Below are 19,907 nucleotides of genomic sequence, written 5' to 3'. Positions count from 1 at the left end.
TCCACACATTGTGACATCACAAAGTGAGGAACCGCCCCTTCCAGGAAAAGTCTTTTCTGCCAGCCCCGACCCCAGGATATAAGACACGCCCACTTTCTCCATGGAGCTGGCAGTGATCTGCTAAATGCTTTCATTTATCTGAACAATCTGCACATCCATCTTTGCAAAAGTTCAGATGTTGTTTGTTTTCATGGTAGAAACTCAAACAAGCACCGTGTGTCTGTTGGGGGGGAGTCCTGGCTGCTGCTGCAGGGGGGGGTCTTGGTGTGGGGATGGCCGGGCACTCTCCCTCCGTCTACATTCCATCAGGTGCTGTCTCACCTTTGCACAAACAGTTTGCGTGATTGAATGAAATGTTTCATGTGTGTTGGTCTGAATGCATAAGTATGCGTGTGTGAACATTAGTTTTGTTGTCTACATGTTGACAGGTGAACATTTTTGGAGCCAACAGGTATGTTTATAACATTTGAGTGTGTGTGTGGACAGGCCCCGCCCCTTTTAAATTTGTATAACATCTGAAACTGAATGTAATCATTCTAAACATCCAGCAACTTGTTGCTTTATGCTGCTTCATGGTTTTACCCCCCCCCCCCCCCCTTCTATAATTACCCTCCTATCCCCCCCTCTCTAACATCCCTCTCTCTACTTCCCTCCTTTCCTTTTCTGTCAGGTACTGATCCCACTACCACTCGTACTGATGAAGACACTTGGATGAGCGTCAAAATGGTCCAAGAACAAATAATTGAAGTCCTGTTGCTGTAATTCAACTTGTACTCAGAGTCGCCTGGTTGGACAAGAACCTTCAGTGACAGTATATTATTCTGTCTACACTACTCAAGTGCACACATCGAAATGTTCAAGTAAGATTCATTTTCCAAACTGTTGGTGTTTTCCTAAGGCTGGATGTGGGGATATTCTTCTTGCTGTGAGCAAGCAGGGGGAGGTTTTGTTGATCAACTTCCTCACAGTTACCGAAAGAGGCTGTTTCATTGTAAAAGCTATCAGGTAAGCAGAAAGACACTAAAGGAACAGTGTACTTCTGTTATCTGATCTCAGAGCAGGCATCTGTAAATTCACCAGGGTGTCTTTCGATGTCAAATTGCCAAGATGTTAATTTCTTCTTCAACAGGTTGTTCACAGTGGATACATGTTTTTGTTGTACATTACACAGTACACACTGTGTAATGTACAACATGTACAATGTAGCCTCCCCAAAAACTCACGACTGCAAACCAGATCTTTGGTCAGAAGTGTGCTGTTTCTTTGCTAAGAAGGCACTTTGTAACAAAGACTTCCCATGTTGGCAAAGCTGACGGAGAAAACTGGTTTTGCAAGCTTGAAAATGTGGTTGGCTGAATCAAGCTGTGAGTCTCCGTTACGTTCAAAAATATAAACATTGTGCGTAAAATGAAAGGATTGTGACAGCCTTTACATTTTCTGTCATTCAATCTTCCTGTGAACCCAATTGAGAAAGTTGGATAAGGAAAAGTGAAAGATAGCCTGCGTTGTGGGAAACAGTCAAATGGTATGTGCCAAAAAAACTGTAGCTGCTGTAGTGTGCTGGAATCCATCATATTTACTGACCATTTGGGGGTTTTAGACAGAGAAGTGGGTCCTATCTCTGTTTGAATCAGACACATTCCTATGAAAGAAACTTAAAAAGGAGTTCACAGTTCGACCTGCCGGGATTGGTTAGGTTGTACCCAATGCAACCTCATTTTCTGAATAACTTAACTGACAAAACTGTAAATGCAAAACTGTCAATCTCTCACCAATCGAAAAACTGCATTTATACTTAGGTATAAATGCAACTTAAGGGAATTGTCAATAGATTTTCTGAGCACTCAGAGTGGAGAGAAATTAGACCCACTGAAGGAAATATCACCTGTATAAAATCTGAAACAAACATGAACAAAGGTGAACGTATGGTGGTTTGATGGTAGATCTGATCTAATCTGTAAAGCAATAACCAACAAAGGAGGAAAGCCAACCACTAGACATACTCCTGTGCGGAGTGAGAGCCGACACAGATAATTCTAGAGAAAAGTCTGAACCCACAACAAAAAACCGGGTCAGAACACAAAAAGCGCTAAACAGAAAGAAAGTTCAAATCCAGAAGGGTTAGACGTATACGTTTCAATAAAAATGTGTCCAGAACCCAGATAAGGCTGGAATGAGAAGCACGAAAAGCCGGGTTTTTACTGCACCCATAGTTTAAAGCTCCACAGAAGAGAAATTTCTGTTGTATCAACCGTAGCTTCTTCTTCTTGTATGCCGTCTCCACCTTAAGTGTCCCTTTCTGGTCAGGCTATATTTGGGAAATGACATGAAGTGAAAGTGGAGATACTGTCAAAGTGAATTACTGCTGCCTTATCAAGCACAAAACAGGTGATGGTGCGGAAAAAGATGGGTTTTAAACGAAATAGTTTTAATAAAAAGAGAAAGAGTTCATATTTAATGTAGTTTTAATCGGATATTTGGCTTAATTTTATTCATACATTTTCATTTATCTTCTTATCTGTTTGTCCCTTTCGGGGTCACGGGGCTGCCGGAGCCCTTTCCTGGCCACTTGTGGGTGAAGGCAGGGGACACCCTGGACAGTTCGCCAGTCTGTCGCAGGGTAGAGTGTCTGCAATTACACACCCATGCACTCTCACATTCACACCTAGAGACAATTTAGATTGACCAATAAACCTATGAAGCATTTTTTTGGACAGTGGGAGGAAGCCAGAGTCCTCGGAGAGGACCCACGCATGCATGGGGAGAAGATGTTAACCCCACACAGAAAGGTCCCCCCAATTATGTTCTGTTTCAGGTCCCTCAGCTGGGACTTGAACCGGCGTCCTTCTTGCTGTGAGGCAAGAGTGCTAACCACTGCGCCACCATGCAGCTCCCCAGCTTCATTTTAGCTCACCTAAATTCATGAAATGTAAAAATACAAGAACTATAATGGATATTTAATTACTGCTAATGAATCACTGATTCATATTTTGGGTGTTTTTTGTTGGGTCTGGTGGTTTTCAGATGACTTTTAGGCTGTGTGATGGCAGCATACCCTGCCACACCAACAAACCAAATGCCAGGCTGAGGGTGCTACTGGTCGCTGCTGGTCTGACTGAGGTTCTGCTCCTGGAGCTGTGCTGTGAGGACTGGCAAAAGTGGAAGTAAAGTCTTCACAGCCTTTACATACTCCAGTCAGACAATTAGGCAGGCGCTATCTGCAGAAGAAAATTTTCATTTTTTGATAAACTTCTGTTTTCCTCTTTGGCTGCTCGAACCCTCAAAGGCTTGAAAACCATGACTCTATCTGGCAGCACTGGGAGAGATTAAATTATGATTTAAAGAAAATTTTAAAAAGATTTCAAATAAAGGTTGTGATCTGAGGGACTATGAAAAGAGGAAAAGCAAGACGTGTTGCCAAGCTTCCAAATTTGCTGGAAAACAAATAAAACAGGAAAACAAAAATTGAAAAAAAAAACCCTCAGTTTCTTTTGCTTGTTTTGTAAAACCTGACAAATTAAAAAAAAGACAAAATCATCATGTGTTCCTTCTAGGAAGTGGGGGGTTAACCAATAAATGCATTCATTAAATAAAATGTTTTTCTAAATAAAAATAATGTGTTTAAGATCAAATACATTTCTTAAACATTTACATTTGATTTCAGTTTTAAAATATTATCTAAATATCCAGAAATTGCTGTTGTCTAAAAGTTATTTGACATTTTACCCCACAAGGTAAGGATTTCCAATACAATAATTAATACAGCCGCTGCAGAGGGGCCCATCTTATTGTTCGCCTGGGGCCTCCAAACTGTCAAGTCCGCCACTGCCGTGGGAGGAGAAATGAAGGAACCAGCTGTCGTTTTCTGTGGTTTGTGGAAGTTTGGGAGTGAGACTAAATAGAAGTCTGTTCTAAACAGACCGGGATTTACTGCCCAGAGTAGTACTCTTCCCTCCATAGACGATCTTCGGTGCGGTCTCCTAACAACAGCACAAACAGCGTCAGGTGTCCTCGAGGCCGAAGCGGAGGCCGCGCTTTGGAGGCAAGATGGTTCAACAGACGATCCAGATTTTTGGCCGCATTAAACCCACAGGGAAACCGGCGGCGGTGAGTTGGTGACCCTTTACTGTGTCCCGCACACGCACGCACACGCACGCACGCACGCACGCACGATGGCGGCTGAAGCGACAGGAAAACGTCAGACTGGAGCGAGTTCAACAGTTCAGTGCCGCTGTGAGGCTGCTGGACATGACGAGCGGCTTCTCCTCCTGGAGATACTGAACGGGGTCTTTCAAGGCCTTCATGTGAGAAACACAGTGGGTCCAACACGGTCTCCTCTGATCCAGTTCATGTATCTCCAAAGATCTGGTTTCCTTTTAACCCCAGGACGTATTTGTCAGAGGTGAGAAGGGCAGGCTCTATGTTTTCTGTCCACGCTGGTTAGAAAACAGCAAAAACCAAAGTCTCACAAATAACAACATCAACGGAGTAAAAAGTAATATTTGGAGATCAAAGTCTGCAATTGACAAGAAAAAGGTGTGAATTTCAGAGAGAAGGAGCACAGAGAACCAAAGCATAAAACTGAATTAGATGAGACTAAAGTGGACGTGAGGCAACAGTCCAGCAGGGGACCAGCAGACAGACTTGGATGAGCTGAATGTTTATTGATTAAGTTCCAAACGTTTGGGTGCTCCTCTGTTTGATTTACAGTTTATTGATATTTATTTTCATTGATGGGGGGCCTTTGCTTCAAGGGTCTCTGTTTTTGAGACCCACCTAGCTTCACAAAAGGCTACACGTCTCTCATCTTTGAGCACGGCTCCTATAAAAAGTAAATTTCGGTTTTTTTTTCTCGTTAATTTATGATTATTTCTTTTTTACATAAATGTACAACTTTAAAGTTGTAATTAAAAAAAGATGTAAAAAAATTGTATTTGTTTGTAAACAGAGTCTAATGCTCTAATGACCACTTTTTGACCCTTAAAATACTGGCAAAATTTTTCATATGATTGTCAATATTGTTCATGGTGTTTTTTTCCAAACATGCATGCAAACATGTGACTGCTGCTCCTGACCTGACCTGGAAAGCGTCAGCGCACTGACAACACTGTTGGACCCAGCTTGACAGCCTTTTCCTCGGACAGGTGTTTTCTGTGGACAACGAAGACCCGACAGGAGCTTCCTTGGACTTCCTGTTACCCAGAGACCTGAGCGATGGATTTGTGAACAACAAGAGGGAAAGCTACAAATTCAGGTACTTTCTCAGTGGGCTTAGGGTCGCTCAAGTTCTCTGTCGGCTTCATTTGAAACTGCGGAGACCGTGTCCTGACATGGAAAAAATAGAATATATCTCGTTCCCACAAATTAATATCTCGTTCCCATGAAACAAAATTCCGTTCCTACGAATTACTATTTTGTTCCCTCGAAATAATTAATTCGTGCTAACGGAATAATTATTGACGTCACAAGTCATTCATGCACGGATATGCTCTCCATCCGGCCGCATAAGCCGCTTTCAGCGGTAACTTCCGTGTCTCTGTGACCCACATTCGTTCAATAGGGAGAAAATTAAAAAAAACAAGAATTATCGATCTATTATTGTCTATTTATTAACATCCGAAGGCTACATGCTACGTATCCCATCATGCATCACACATATCCCATAATACATCTCGACCAATCACCGTGAATAACAAATGATAGGCTATGTAGCATGTAGCCTTCTAGCCTTCGGATGTGAAGTGACTGCTAACGAGTATGATGCTTTTGTAGAGCTTTTTAAAATAAATAAATCTGATCTCTAAACATTCTCCGTATCTTCAATGCAATGTAATGAGACGCACACAGACAGAAATGTGAAGGTATCTGCTGTAAATCCAACTATTGCTCACATCCGTGTTTATGAAGCTAGAAGCTATGTCCGATAGGCTAAGCAGCAATCCGTGTTTATGAATAACTTGTGACGTAAATAATAACTTCGTTTGCACAAATTAATTAATTTGTGGGAACGGAATATTATTTTGTGGGAACGAGATATATTTTATGTTTTTCATGTCTGCATGTATTAAACAACTCAAATAGTTAGATAGTTGATGTAAACAGTAATAGATCTCTGAACAACTGTTGACTGATTTCGCTTCTAAAATTATCCATTTTTGACAAATTTGGTTTAAAAATGTGCTCATCCATGCAGTCTGAGAGCTCTGCTTCAGACAAAAACAAGGATGTACAGTAGTAACACTATTTCACATATTGTCGATGTTTCCTGTGTGACCTTTAAGACCGTACAGGCTGGGAGCTTTATAAATCAACTGAAACGAAATGTAAAACACTCAAATGATCCCACATGGTTGTTACGGACAGACAGGCGGACAGCTGGTTCCACGTGCAGCCGCTTTATTGAACAGAGCGGAAGTCGAACACGACAATGAGTCTGTAGCGTTAAGGCAGGGTCTGGTTTAGGCAGAGGTCAAACACGACAAGCATAGTGGTCTTAGAGTTCAGGCTTTGGTTATCAAGGCAGCTGACAATCAGAGTAGAATTGGGGTCAGGTAAACAGAAGATTGGGTCCGGACAGTAATGCAGGCTCACACCCACAATCAATACTTTGCACTGACTGAGGCTCGGTGCGCTGCTTGAGACTCAGGTGGGTGATTGTCATTGCGATTCAGGTGAGCAGCATCGGAGGACCTCGCACTGGAGCGCCAGGGAGATGTAGCGGGTTAATAGTCTGCCGGTGACCAGAGGGGGAACAGAGCTCTGACTCCTAACAGTGGTACTTTAAAAAATACTTTCAAAGGCTGTATACATGTTTCCAAAGATAACTTGTCATCCAACTGTGTCTGTGAAGAAGAAAACTGCTTTGCATTGTCAACAGCAGCTTTGTATTCCATCTGTACAGACGTAATGCCCGAATGTTCCAAAAGTCACAGTCAGTGACGCCAGAACCACAGTCTCTACAGTTGGAGAGCATTTAGTGAGCCTCTTTTGAAATATATGTCATTTTTTTCTGGGACCGACGTACTTTCATCTTATTTCCTAATTAAAATATGTCTGCTAAAGAAAACAGCTGAAATGACTCCCACCCGCCTCAGAAACGGAAAGAATCAGAGACGGAGACTCTGATTCACCAAATGTTTTATGGCTGCAATAATCTTTGATTTTTTTTCGCTTTTTCAGATTCAAGAAAGTGTTTGATCAACATGCAAAGCAAGAGGATATTTTTGAAAACATTGCCAGACCTGTTGCAGACAGGTAATGTCTAGTAATATTTGTCAAACACTGTTGTGGATGAACCATTTCTCATTGTTCCTTCACCAAAGATACGGTTACAACTAAGGATTACAACTAAGGATTTGTGTTTGTTGGTATTCTGCATGAGGAAGTCAGGCCACACAGGCTTTGGTTGTTGACAGGAAGCCAGTAAAACCTTTTTTAGAAGAAGGATGGAGGGCGTTTGAAGCTCTGCCACCACATGGCGAGGCTGGCAGCAACATTTCACACTCTGCCATCACGAGGGTGAGAGCTTTTCAAACCACAACAGAGGTCTGCTCCCGTGGTATACATGTGCATTTCTAGTTTATTTAGATCAGATTACACAGTTTTTATTATAGTTTTTCTAGGTTTTGTGCTGTTTTGTTTTAAAGAAAAGAAAGAGAGGGACAATGTAAATATGAGGTGAAGAATGTCCCCCCCCCCCCCCCCCCCCCCCCAAAATGAGTCAACCATCAGCATGTCTGACAGAAAACATAGAGTTATTTGAGTTTTTACAACCATCTCCAACATTTGTGAGTCAAGGGGGGGGGGGGTTGATTCAGCTGACGACATTATTGAAAGTATACGTCGGTAGTGCAATCGTGTGGAAGTCGCCCCATTTAACCTGCACTTATTTTGAGTGATTAGAAGACAAGATGACGGAACAAACTTGATCCAGAGAATTGTTGATTCCACGTCCCAGGATTTCGAAGACAAGGCTGCTATTACTGTATTCTAGACAGGAGGAGCTACACATTTCAAAAACAAGACTTTTTCTCTGCATATTTACTTTCTAATTCAACTATAACTTCAGTTGTATTCCATTAAGATATGCTGCAAGTGGAAAATCCTTTCAATATAAATATGTACATGTATCCATAGACCTCAGTGCACCAGATGGTCTATGGGACCATGTGAGATCACAAACATATGGAGGAGCCTGACCATGGAGGGCCCTAAAAGTCAAACACTAAGATTTTATATTGAAAGCTGTAAACAACCGGGAGCCGATGAAGAGCTTTGAGGATCGGGGAGTTGGGATCTGTTCTCTTAGTGTGGGTCAAGATCCTCGCATCAGAGTTCTGGATCAGCTGCAGGCGAGACAGCTTCCTCTGATTCAGACAGGAAAACAGACTGTTACAGTAGTCTAGCCATGTAAAAACAAAGGCATGAATAAGGAGTTCTAGATCTTTATATGACACTATTTTCCTGAGCTTAGAAATGTTCCTCAACTGGAAGGAACAGTTCTGGATCAGCTGTTTGGAGTGCTGCTCCAGCGACAGATCTTTGTCAAAAATTACACCCAAGTTTCAGGGGCTGGGTTTGATTGACAGCCTGGCCAAGAGAACCCAGGTGCTGCTTAATCTCTGGCATAGCATCATCAGGGTAATAACTAGTATTTCTGTTTTCTCTGAGTTTAGCTGCAGAGTTTTTTACAGAGGCCTTGCTTTATCTGCATCAGAGAGTCCAGTTTGTGTGTCTCAGAGGGCTTAAAAGAGCAATAAAGCTGGGTATCGTCAGCAAAGAAGTGGTAGGAGACATGGCTGTACTCCTGGATGATCTTTGCCAGGGGGATCATGTATTGTAGAAACAAAACAGAGCCCTGAGGAACCCCACACACTAAGTCTGCGGACTGAGACATTATGTGGTTAGCCATGACACTGAAACTCCGACCATATAAGCAAAAGGAAAACCAGTGGGGGTTTTCTGTGGAGTGTGTTTATGAAAGATACTCCTCTTATCCAGGAACTCTCTAATTGTTCAGAGACCGCTTTCTCCAGAATATTTGAAAGAAATGGAAGCTTTGAGATAGAACTATATTTCTGAAAAACGGATGGGTCCAAATTGGACTTTTTAATCAGAGGCTCCACTGTGGCATGTTTAATTGAGTTTTGAAACACACCAGTAGAAAGCGAAAGGTTTATCATTTCGGCGAAACTTTGGCCAATAACATTAAACACCTTTAGGAAGAGTTTGGAAAGAATAACATCAGATGGAAAAGCAGAACTTTCAACTTGGTCAACAGAGCTGATATGTCCTCCAGAGTGACAGGCCTAAAAGTGGACCATTTGTGTGAAACAGGCACCAGCACAACACAATCATCACCACAAGGAGGTGGGAGCTGCTCTCTGATCTTCTTAGAACTTGAGGAGTTCATTGCTGTGAGCTTTGCAGGACACAGGGGGTACTGGGGCTGCAGGACTAACCATAAAGTTTATAGTGTCAAACAAAAAATGTGGGGCTCTTCTTATTCGAGGACATCAGCTTGCAGAAGTAGTCAGATCTGGCCTCTTTCACCATCTCATTGTCTGAGGACACCAGATCCATGAGATGCAGCCTGTGGACCATGAGATTGGTGGATTTATCTTGAATTTACATTTTGAATGGTTTCATTAATCCAGGGTCAGACTTTTCTCTGTGATAAGTTGGTTTTGACAGGAGCCACCTGATCCAAAATGTTATACAGTGATCACTAAAATGGTCAATCAGATAGTTCCCTTTTCATTCTGCATCTAGATCAGTGCTTCTCAATTATTTTTTGCAAGGGAAAAGAAAATGTTCCCCCCCCCCCCCCCCACACACACACACTCGTTATCTATAAAAATTGTGTAAGTATACCTAAAATTGTATCTTTTAACATTAAAAACTTAAAAGAAAAAAAACAATATAAATCCACTTTTAACAAATAATACATTTATTTAGCCACAGAAACCCAGTTATAGTCTAAAACAGAAAAGAAGCTTAAAGTGCCTGAAATAAAAAATCTGTCATTCCTTATTTAAACTAGAAACATTTTGACCAACTGAACCATTTGATGCTGAGAAAAATAATTCAATTGATCTGAAACATAAACACAGCAGCAACAATATATTTAATGTTTTTAGTCTGAAGATATAGATAAAAACATTGTTTTGATTTTTTTTTCTAAATGATGGATTGTTTATTTATGATCTCAAAAAGTGCAGCTGTTTTCCTGCATTACTTGCTGTCTTTCTGTCAAATAGTGACACCAACTAAACCACAGGCAGACGAAGAATACATTTATGGATTATAAAGACATGTAATCAAAATGTTCATAAAGAATGACTTTATTAGAATAAGCTGAGTAATGCTATGCTAACGGAGGGCCAACAGAGCTTTACAACAGCATCAGTTCCCTCCAGCAGAAACACTTTTATGTGGTTACCTACCAGCATGTCTCCATTCCAACATTTAGAAAATCCCCTGGACTGTGTGTACACCAACAAAAAGATGCATGCAGCTGTCCCCCACCAGGCCTTCTCCGACCACATCTCCATCATGCTGGTCTCTGTTTACCGGCCTCTCCTCAGACGCCAGGCACTAACACAGAATGGCCTGGTGATCCTGTTCTGCAAAGACTGACAGATCTTCAGGGAGGCAGCTGTGCGTTAGGGACAGGTGAACCCGGGGGAGTTAACATCAGCTGCCCTCAGGTACAGCAGAAACCGCATGGAGGGCGACACTGGCACCAGGACTGTAGTGGGTCGTCTCAGCCAGAAACTGTGGCTCAATGGAGAGGTGCGGTTTCTGCTGAAATCCAAGAATGCTGCGTTCCCGTCAACATGACACTCAGAGCGGCAAGTAGAGAGCTGCACGCTGGAGCGAAGAGGGCCAAAGCTGCATACGCCCAGAGGATCCAAGGACACTTGATGTCCATGATCCCAGGAGGATGAGGAGAGGCATCAAGTGCGTCACAGACTACAACACCAGAGACGCACAATGCCCTGTACGAGGACTCCAATGCCCCCCCCAGCACCAGACTCACCACCCCACCAGGTGAAAAAAACTTTCAGCGTGACACCCAAACTCTCCAGAGGGTTAACCCTCACCCCGGACGGGTACTGAAGGTCTTTGCACACCAGCTCTTAGAGGTGCTGACAGACATTTTCAGGACCACCCCCAACAATAGGGGGGGTTCCAAATTACAGTTTATAGTTCAGACTGTTGGTGAAAGGGGAGAAATTAACATTTTGCCTTGATCTTCACAATATTGAACTGATGAAGGAAGTAGTTCCAAGAGCTGAACTGCAATGTGACCTGTTTGTGTCTGTTGCAGTGTGCTGGCTGGCTTTAACGGCGCCATCTTTGCATACGGTCAGACAGGCAGCGGGAAGACCTTCACCATCACCGGAGGGGCAGAGCGCTACGCCGATCGGGGCATTATTCCTCGCACCCTATCCTACTTGTTTGAACGCTTCAGCCAGGTTCTCACACTCATCACCTGTTACGTACTTGCAGATGATCAGACATACATTTATGACCACTGACAGGTAAAGGGAACAATACCATTTCCTGTTTATGATTTGACAAGGGACACATTTAATAACTAGACTATTCTAATTAGGTTATTATAGCTTTTCCCTAAAGGATCAACAATAATCAGAAGTTGGCGAAAGGTGGCATGGATACTTCAAGTTTCCTATTGGATTGCGATGATTGTTGGGTGCACCTTAGAAACACCTGGGATCAGTACAGTGTTTCCCCACGTATTCACGTTTCAATTTTCACAGTCTCACGTATTCGCTGAATTTTTTCTAGTCACATGACTCCTCTGGTTCATCACAAAAACTCAGCTCTAGACGCTTGTGTGAGATTTTGCGTCCAAAGGAGGTATTGCGGGGGAGAAGGGGAGCAGAGATGAAGAGCATGCCGGCCCGTCACTTTCCTTGCCGGCTGCTAAGGAAAAATTTAACAGCTGGTTCCACCGGTTCGTGAATCGCTATAAGTTTGTGCCCCTGCATAGAGAAAATACGTCAGCTGACTCAGCCAAAAGTGGCCGGAAAATATCCTGAAACGCTGTAGAAGATAATCGTGGAGAATAATTATCATCCGGATGAATGAATGATGGATAAAACTGGCCTCTTCTGGAAGAAGACCTCTGCCCCTTAACTGATGGAGGAAGAAAAAAGTATGCTATGGTACAGTCTATAGGTCTGAATAAAAAAAAACACTTTATGGTGATCAAAACTCCAATAGATGTTTTACAAAGCATCAAATGTTTCAGAAGGATCGGTTAAGGATATTCTTTGGTCGTGGGGGTGGGAATGAGAGGTGGTTCCATATTCCTAGATTTGGTGTATTCGTGGGTGTCGCTGGTCCCTAACCCCCGCGAATATGGTGGGAATACTGCATGCACTATGGGAAGGATGCTAGTTAGTGGATGCTGAGGGTGCTTGGCAAACATCCAAAAAACATCTGCGCATGCGGGTCACTTCTGGATCATTTCATGGTCACACAGGAGATCACAAAAGTTCACATTTAATTGAAAATGTAAACAACCTGGCAAAAAAAATCGTAATTGAGCGTTAAGCCCTGCAGTGTGAACGTAGCCTTAGATGTAGCCATGTTGGAGCCAGACGTCGGCAGTTAGCCATGATTGGTCAGAGTTGGAATGAGTCTATGTTTCTATGGCAACCACTCTCACCAGCTTGAGTGAGCTTGGTGGAAATCCTACCACTTGAAAACGTGCTCGGGAGAACATTCGAATTATTGAGGCCTGGCGAAGTCGGCTGTCATTGGCTTCCTGAAATTAGGCAATCAAATGTTTCAAATGTAGGTGGAGTTGGCCAGCAAGCACCAAATGCTTCTATTGAGGAATCCAATTGGCTAGTTTATAACGTCAGTAACTTGGACCATAGAAAGAAATCATGAAATCATGAAAAATAAAATAAGATTAGCAAGATCAAGTTAAAAAAAGGGTAAGAGATCAAGAATGTTCTGGCCAATAGAATGCTTGAATAACAGCTGTTTATTTCTTTATAGAAGTCTAAGGGATGGCTTTTTGGAAACACCAGGTACTTCCTGTTTGGGGGAGGAGTCACTCAGCCCAGTTCTCATATAAGGTTAATGGTCGATGGTTGTGATTCATATTACAAAATATTAAAGAAATACCTCATTTATCGCAGTAGACACGTTCTGAAAATAACCCACAAAGACATCAGTGAAGTAGGGTTATAGATGTTTTAAGGCTGTGAAGACCCTCACTACTACACACTTAATACAAGTTTCTCAGACAGTAATGAACATATTTACATTTTCTCCTTGTGTTTAAAGTTTAAGCCTTTACAGAAAAACAAGTCCAGTATCATAGAATTAAAAAGCAAATATCACAGTCAAAGTTTTATGTAGTTTGGCAGTCGGAACGTACAGAGAAGATTGATTGACAAGCTACTAATCAGGACGCAGAAAACAATGCACTGTTAAAAGAAGCATGCAAAATTGGACTGAAAAGAAGTGAGACTGAAAGGCGAAGCGTGATACAGCGAGGGACCACTGTACAGCAAAATGGGTAGAAAACATTTGGGCTGCTTGTAACCGTCTGTCTTCCAAAATGCCATTACAAAGTGATATGAAAAATGGCCAGTATTTGTATTTTGTAGTGATTTCAGTTTTGCTTCACAGGACAGCAGCACTGTCTACACTATGCATATATCTTACCTGGAGATCTACAATGAACTGGGATATGACCTGCTGGATCCTCGCCATGAGGCTTCTCGACTGGAGGACTTACCGTCAGTTTACTTTTTTTCTGACATTTGGTTTTCTTTTCTTTTTGCATCATTCATGTGTTTACAAGCAGATTCATCAAAACTGCATTCACATTAGAATCCACTTACTATTATACAAACACTGTGCTCATTGAGTCCTAAGCACATGTAGTTTCATTAGGCTTTAGAGTGAAATAGTCAACCCTAAGCCTGGTGGAGAGGTAGTCACTAAAAATATAAAATATAGTGCCTACAGGCCATTAGAAGCTGCTGACTGTCTGGATGGCACTGTTAGTGTGTAGGGGGCGTGGCCAGACTCTACAACTGGTTGCTGGAGTCAGTCTGGGGCAGGGGTCGGCAACCCGCGGCTCTTTCCTCCCCGTGCTGCGGCTCTCTGTGGTTTAGTGAAATAACTATCATGTTCTAAGATTGTCGTGGTACCTTTAACGCCGTCGGGTGTTAAGACAAGAGGGAGCCAGGTGGTGGGCTTTGAACATGTAGAGAAGGAGTTTGAATTGAATCCTAAAAGCTGCTGGAAGCCTGTGCAGCTGCTGGAGAACGGGAGTGATGTGATGGAAGGAAGGAGTTCTGGGGATGATGTGGGCCGCTGAATTCTGGACTAATCAAAGTTATTCAGAGTTTTACTGGGAAGACCAGAGATAAGTGGAAGAGAAGATTCTGGTTTACTGGACAGGTAGAGCGGAGTGTCATCTGCAAAACAATGAAAATCAATGTTGAATTTACGGAATATATTGCCAAGGGGTAGTAGTTAGGTAATAAAGAGGAGGGGACCGAGAACGGAACCTTGAGGAACACCAGAGAAAATGAGTGATGGTTGAGATTTAGAGGATTTCAGTTGGATAAACTGAGTGCAGCTTGAGAAGTATGAATGAAACCAGCGGAGGGGGGTGGACTTGATACCAAGTGATGAAAGTCTGTGAAGGAGGATGGAGTTAGTAATGGTGTCAAATGATATGCTCAAGTCAACAGCTACACAAGAGACAATGAAGCCAGACGGACAAACAGGTGGTTGGCAACTCAACCTGCGAAAGTGTACGCTCAGTGTCAGGGTCAAAACAGCCGATCAGACCCACCAAGGCTAGAAACTGAACAGTACTGGGAAAGTATATGGGAGAAAGAGACAACACATAACAGCAATGTCCAATGGCTGGTCTCTCTGAGAAAAAGAACATAGCAACCTCCCTGAACAGAATCCAGTAACCATCACAGTGGCAGACATCCAAGAAAGAGTCTCAGGTATGAAGAACTGGACAGCACTGGGCCATGACATGATACATGCCTACTGGCTAAAGAAGCTTACCGCACTGTGGTAGATGGGACTCACACCGAATGGCTAACGGAATGGCTAACGGAAGGGCGAACGATCCTGATCCAGAAGGATTCCTCAAAGGGTGCAGTCTCTCCACAATATAGAATTTCATGTCAGGCATCATTGCAACAGAGATAAATAGGCACACGGAGCAATACATGAGTAACACACAAAAGGGCATTGGTGGAGACTCCAGAGGAGCCAAACATCAACTCCTGGTTGACAGAACAGTTGCTCAAGACTGCAGGTGACGACACACCAACAGCCTGGATTGATTACAAGAAGGCCTATGACTCAATGCCGCACACGTGGATCACTGAATGCTTGGAGCTGTACAACATCAACAGGATGTTCCTATGAAGGCTCTAAGAGATTTGATGAAGCTGTGGAAAACCACCCTTGAAGCCAATGGGAATTAACTTGCAAAAGTGTCCATCAAATGTGGGATATACCAAGGTGATGCTCTGTCCCCACTGCTGTTCTGCATAGGTCTGAACCCCCTCAACCAAATAATCAACAAGATTGGCTATGGATACTGACTCAGAAATGGGGCCAACATCAGTCACCTCCTCTACATGGATGACATCAAGCTACAGTCAGGACCATAAATATTTGGACAGAGACACATTTTTTCTAATTTATTTTCTGTACATTACAACAGTGAATTTTAAATAAAACAACTCAGATGCCATTGAAGTGCAGACTTTAAGCTTTTATTCCATGGGTTGAACAAAAGGATAGCAAAAAAATGTGAAAAACTAAAGCATTTTTTAAACACGATCCCTTCATTTCATGCGCTCGTAAGGACAAATGAAATAACTGAAAACAAAATGGTGATTACTAATATTTGGTTGAAACCCCTTTGTTGGCAATGACAGCCTGAAGTCTTGAACTAGGACATCACCAGATGCTGGGTTTTCTCCTTCTGAATGCTCTGCCAGGCCTTTACTGCAGCGGCTTTCAGTTGCTGTTTGTTTGTGGGCCTTTCTGTCTGAAGTTTAGTCTTCAACAAGTGAAATGCATGCTCAATTGGGTTAAGATCAGGTGACTGACTTGGCCATTCAAGAAAATTCCACTTCTTTGCTTTAATAAACTCCTGAGTTGCTTTGCCACTATGTTTTGGGCCGTTGTCCATCTGTATTATAAAACGCTGCCCAATCAGTTTGGCAGCATTCACCTGGATCTGTGCAGACAGTATGTCTCTGAATACCTCAGAATTCATTGGGCTGCTTCTGTCCTGTGTCACGTCATCAATAAACACTAGTGTCCCAGTGCCACTAGCAGCCATGCACGCCCAGACCATCACACTGCCTCCACCGTGTTTTACTGATGATGTAGTGTGCTTTGGATCATGAGCTTCTCCACGCCTTCTCCATACTTTTCTCTTTCCATCATTCTGGTAGAGTTTGATTTTGGTTTCATCTGTCCAAAGAATGTTTTCCATAACTGTTCTGGCTTTTTTAGATGCTTTTAGCAAAGTCCAATCTAACCTTCCTTTTCTTGAGGTTTACGAGTGGCTTGCATCTTGCAGTGTACCCTCTGTATCTACTTTCATGCAGTTTTCTTTTTATGGTAGACTTGGATATTGATACGCCTTCCTCCTGGAGAGTTTTGTTCACTTGGTTGGCTGTTGTGAACGGGTTCCTCTTCACCACGGAAATGATTCTGTGATCATCCACCACTGTTGTCTTCCGTGGACGTCCAGGTCTTTTTCACCAGTGCTTTCTTTCTTTCTCAGGATGTACCACACTGTTGATTTTGCCACTCCTCATACCGTAGCAATTTCTCACATGGTTTTTTTCTGCTTTCTCAGCTTAATGATGGCTCCTTTCACCTGCATGGAGAGCTCCTTTGACCGCATGTTGTCTGTTCACAGCAAAATCTTCAAAATGCAAGCACGAGTCCTCTAATCAACTCTAGGCCTTTTATCTGCTTCACTCATAATGACATAAGGGAATTGTCCACACCTGCCCATGCAATAGCATGGAAGTCAATTGTAGAATTACTAACGAGCCCATGAAACAAGGGATTGTGTTTAATCCTTGTGTTTTGCCGATGGACGATACCAGAGAGACACCATCGTGATGCCTCGGATCAATGGTCGGATTAGAATTCAACCGTGTACATGAGCCCAGAAAAACTTTTGCCGATTATAACAAACGTTCACATGGGTCACACTTTCGGTCGGAATAAATCATTCGCACATGCGCAGTAGTGTTTCCAGAAGAGGAAATGAGTTCCGCTTAGAGGCTACATACATAGATATATGTGGCAGCTTCGTAATATACTAGATGATCTTCTAAACGTGCTTTTATTAATGTTACGGTTATTATGAAGCGCCTGTTCGCTCATCATTTCAATTTTAATCCGTGTGGTCAGTGCTTTTTCTGTTGAAGAACGGAGCCGGAAGAAGCCAGGGCTAAGAGAGGCTAACACGGGCTAACAACATTTAGCCTTTGATGAACATAAAATCCATGCGGGAAATGCTGCAATAACATCAGCCTTTATTTTGTCGGGACACTGGAAACACAAATCCACGTGATTGTTTGAACGGTTTATAAGGAATAAGCGACATTTCTGCTTTAAAAGGTTAAACCCCGCCCCAAAGCCGCTGTGTGAGCTGACGGTCCGAGCTCTGCCCGGACACACACCGACTGCTCTGCGCAGAGACACGGTCGCTCGGTCCACCGGTCCACTTGACTAATCAAGTGCAGGAGCGGACTACTTCTTTTCTATTTTGTTTGTTATTTATTTATTTATTTTTGTTAAAGTCACTTCCCTCAGTTCATACTGGATCATCGTCAACTCCCAGTTTAAGAGACATCACATCACCCAACCCTAATTGTGTTTAAAAAATGCTTTAGTTTTTCACATTTTTATGCAATCGTTTTGTTCAACCAATGGAATAAAAGCTGAAAGTCTGCACTTCAATGGCATCTGAGTTTCATTATTTAAAATTCACTGTCGTGTAAAGTACAGAAACTAAATTAGAAAGAATGTCTCTGTCCAAATATTTATGGTCCTGACTGTTTATGCTAAGAGCGAGCGTGACATTGTCTCCCTGATCCACACAACCAGGATCTACAATTTGATTGTTCTCCTCCTGAACTTCCTAATATTTTTCTTTTTACATTGAGACAACAGAAAAAAATTGTCTAATTATTATTTGTATATTTTCCCTCCTTAGACAAATGCGGGGCAGCCGACAAACTGTCAGAGAGGTGGAAGTACCGCTGAAAGTGGCTGTCATTCAGACGGCAGTAGATGTGAAGCACACTGTACCGGGAGTGTTTCTGAATCATCTCATGAACCCAGACATGGAGACTTGATTACCGATGTTTTTGTAGAACTCTTTAAAATACATAAATCTGATATCTCAACATCATTCCTGTCTTCCACGCATTCTAAATGAGATAAACAGACAATGCTCCAATGTAGTGTTTAGGCCATAAGCTCCTCTCAAACGAGTCAGGAACGTCGAGTTTATGAACACATTTTTCAACAGCAGTAGCACGAGCAGTAAATTCCATGCGCGAATACTGCCTTAATCCTTGGTGGCATTGAGTCAACAAGGTCCTGGAAACATTCCTCAGAGAGTTTCGTCCATGTTGACATGACGTTTACATGACTGGTGACTGTGGAGGCCGTTTGAGTCCAGAGAACTCATTGTCATGTTCTAGAAACCAGTCTGAGATGATTCCAGCTTTATGACATGGAGCCTTATCCTGCTGGAAGTATCATCAGAAGATGGTCCACTGTGGTCAGAAAGGGATGGACATGGTCAGCAACATTATTCAGGTAGGCTGTGGAGTTGGAAAGAACGGGGACTCAACTGGTACTAATGGGACCAAATTGTGCCAAGAAAATATCCCCCACACTATAGCCGCGTTTACATGGGCAAAAGTAATCGGAATGAACGCCTGATCGGAAAGAAAATGCGTCATGTAAACGCGCCGTTCGGAATACTCTGCCCCGATCAGACTCATTCGGATCAGAATTTCTTTCCGATCGAGATAGGTGGGTTATACCGATCGTTTATCTGATCGTAGAGCATGTAAACAGTCATTCCGATCGTGTGTCACTACTGCTCTGGGTTACGTCATGCATAGACGGTGTTTCGCTGAGAGAAAGCTTTGGAGCTCATACGGGACCGACCAGCCGCTCTGCGGACGCCCCGTGAAAAGCGCCGCTCCGCTCTCGCCCCGCTGGCTCTCCCCTCTCATTCACCCCTCACCGGGGAGATTCGGAGGAGGAGCGCTTCGTGCCCCCCGACGCTCACTCGGTCCACTGGCACCCGAGTGAGCAGAGCAGCTGGATTAATAATTTTGTGTCGGGGGGGGGGGGGGGGTTACGTGTGCGTTTTGTTGTTTTGTTATGTGTGGGAGAATTCAGACTGCGAGCCGTCCCGCCGCTCTGGGTTAGTGGCTGCAGGACTCAGGAGGACCCGTGTTCGAACAGAGCTCGGGGCGCCAGCTCACAGAGTGGCTTTCGGGGCGGTCTGTGTAAACTTTTCAGAGCAGAAAATAAATGTCGCTCAGTCCTTAGAAAGCTGCAGATTGCTGCGTTTCTCGCACGGTTGTGGATTTTGTGTCCATCCATCAGGCTAATGATGTTAGCCCGTGTTAGCCTGTCCTAAGCTTTCGTCCATCTTAATTCTTACACAAAAAGCACTGACCACACAGATTAAATATAACGATGAGCAAACAGGCACTTCATAATATTCATAACATTAATAAAAAGCACGTTTGGAAGATCGTCTCGTATGTTACCGAGCTGCTGTATGAATGTCTGGGGCAGCGGTTTGTTTACAACGG

At 43.0% G+C, this 19,907-nt stretch overlaps 1 protein-coding gene across 9 annotated transcripts in view; it reads left to right on the top strand.

Annotated features, from left to right (window-relative positions):
• The first annotated feature begins 3,824 nt into the window (after positions 1-3,824).
• The window catches only part of kif6 (kinesin family member 6), a 46,850-nt gene continuing 30,767 nt past the window's right edge, over positions 3,825-19,907 (top strand). For 6 of the 9 annotated variants that reach the window (XR_013653062.1, XM_011490627.3, XM_078940364.1 and 3 more), the window contains exons 1-5: positions 3,825-4,107; positions 5,145-5,254; positions 7,180-7,254; positions 11,333-11,480; positions 13,678-13,787. Coding sequence is in view for 8 of the 9 variants with exons in the window: in XM_078940364.1 (XP_078796490.1) it covers positions 4,048-4,107; positions 5,145-5,254; positions 7,180-7,254; positions 11,333-11,480; positions 13,678-13,787 (503 nt within the window). In the remaining variant the exon portion in view is untranslated. Of the gene's footprint in view, positions 4,108-5,144; positions 5,255-7,179; positions 7,255-11,332; positions 11,481-12,932; positions 13,119-13,677; positions 13,788-18,773; positions 18,892-19,907 lie in introns of those variants that run through there. The other 3 variants (XM_078940366.1, XM_078940368.1, XM_078940367.1) reach the window with 3 other exon arrangements.

The sequence above is a fragment of the Oryzias latipes genome, chromosome 22, assembly GCF_053564925.1.
Source record: "Oryzias latipes strain Hd-rR chromosome 22, Olatipes_Hd-rR_3.1".
In the NCBI taxonomy this organism is placed as follows: Eukaryota; Metazoa; Chordata; class Actinopteri; order Beloniformes; family Adrianichthyidae; genus Oryzias; species Oryzias latipes.
This window is presented reverse-complemented; position numbering and strand designations above follow the sequence as displayed.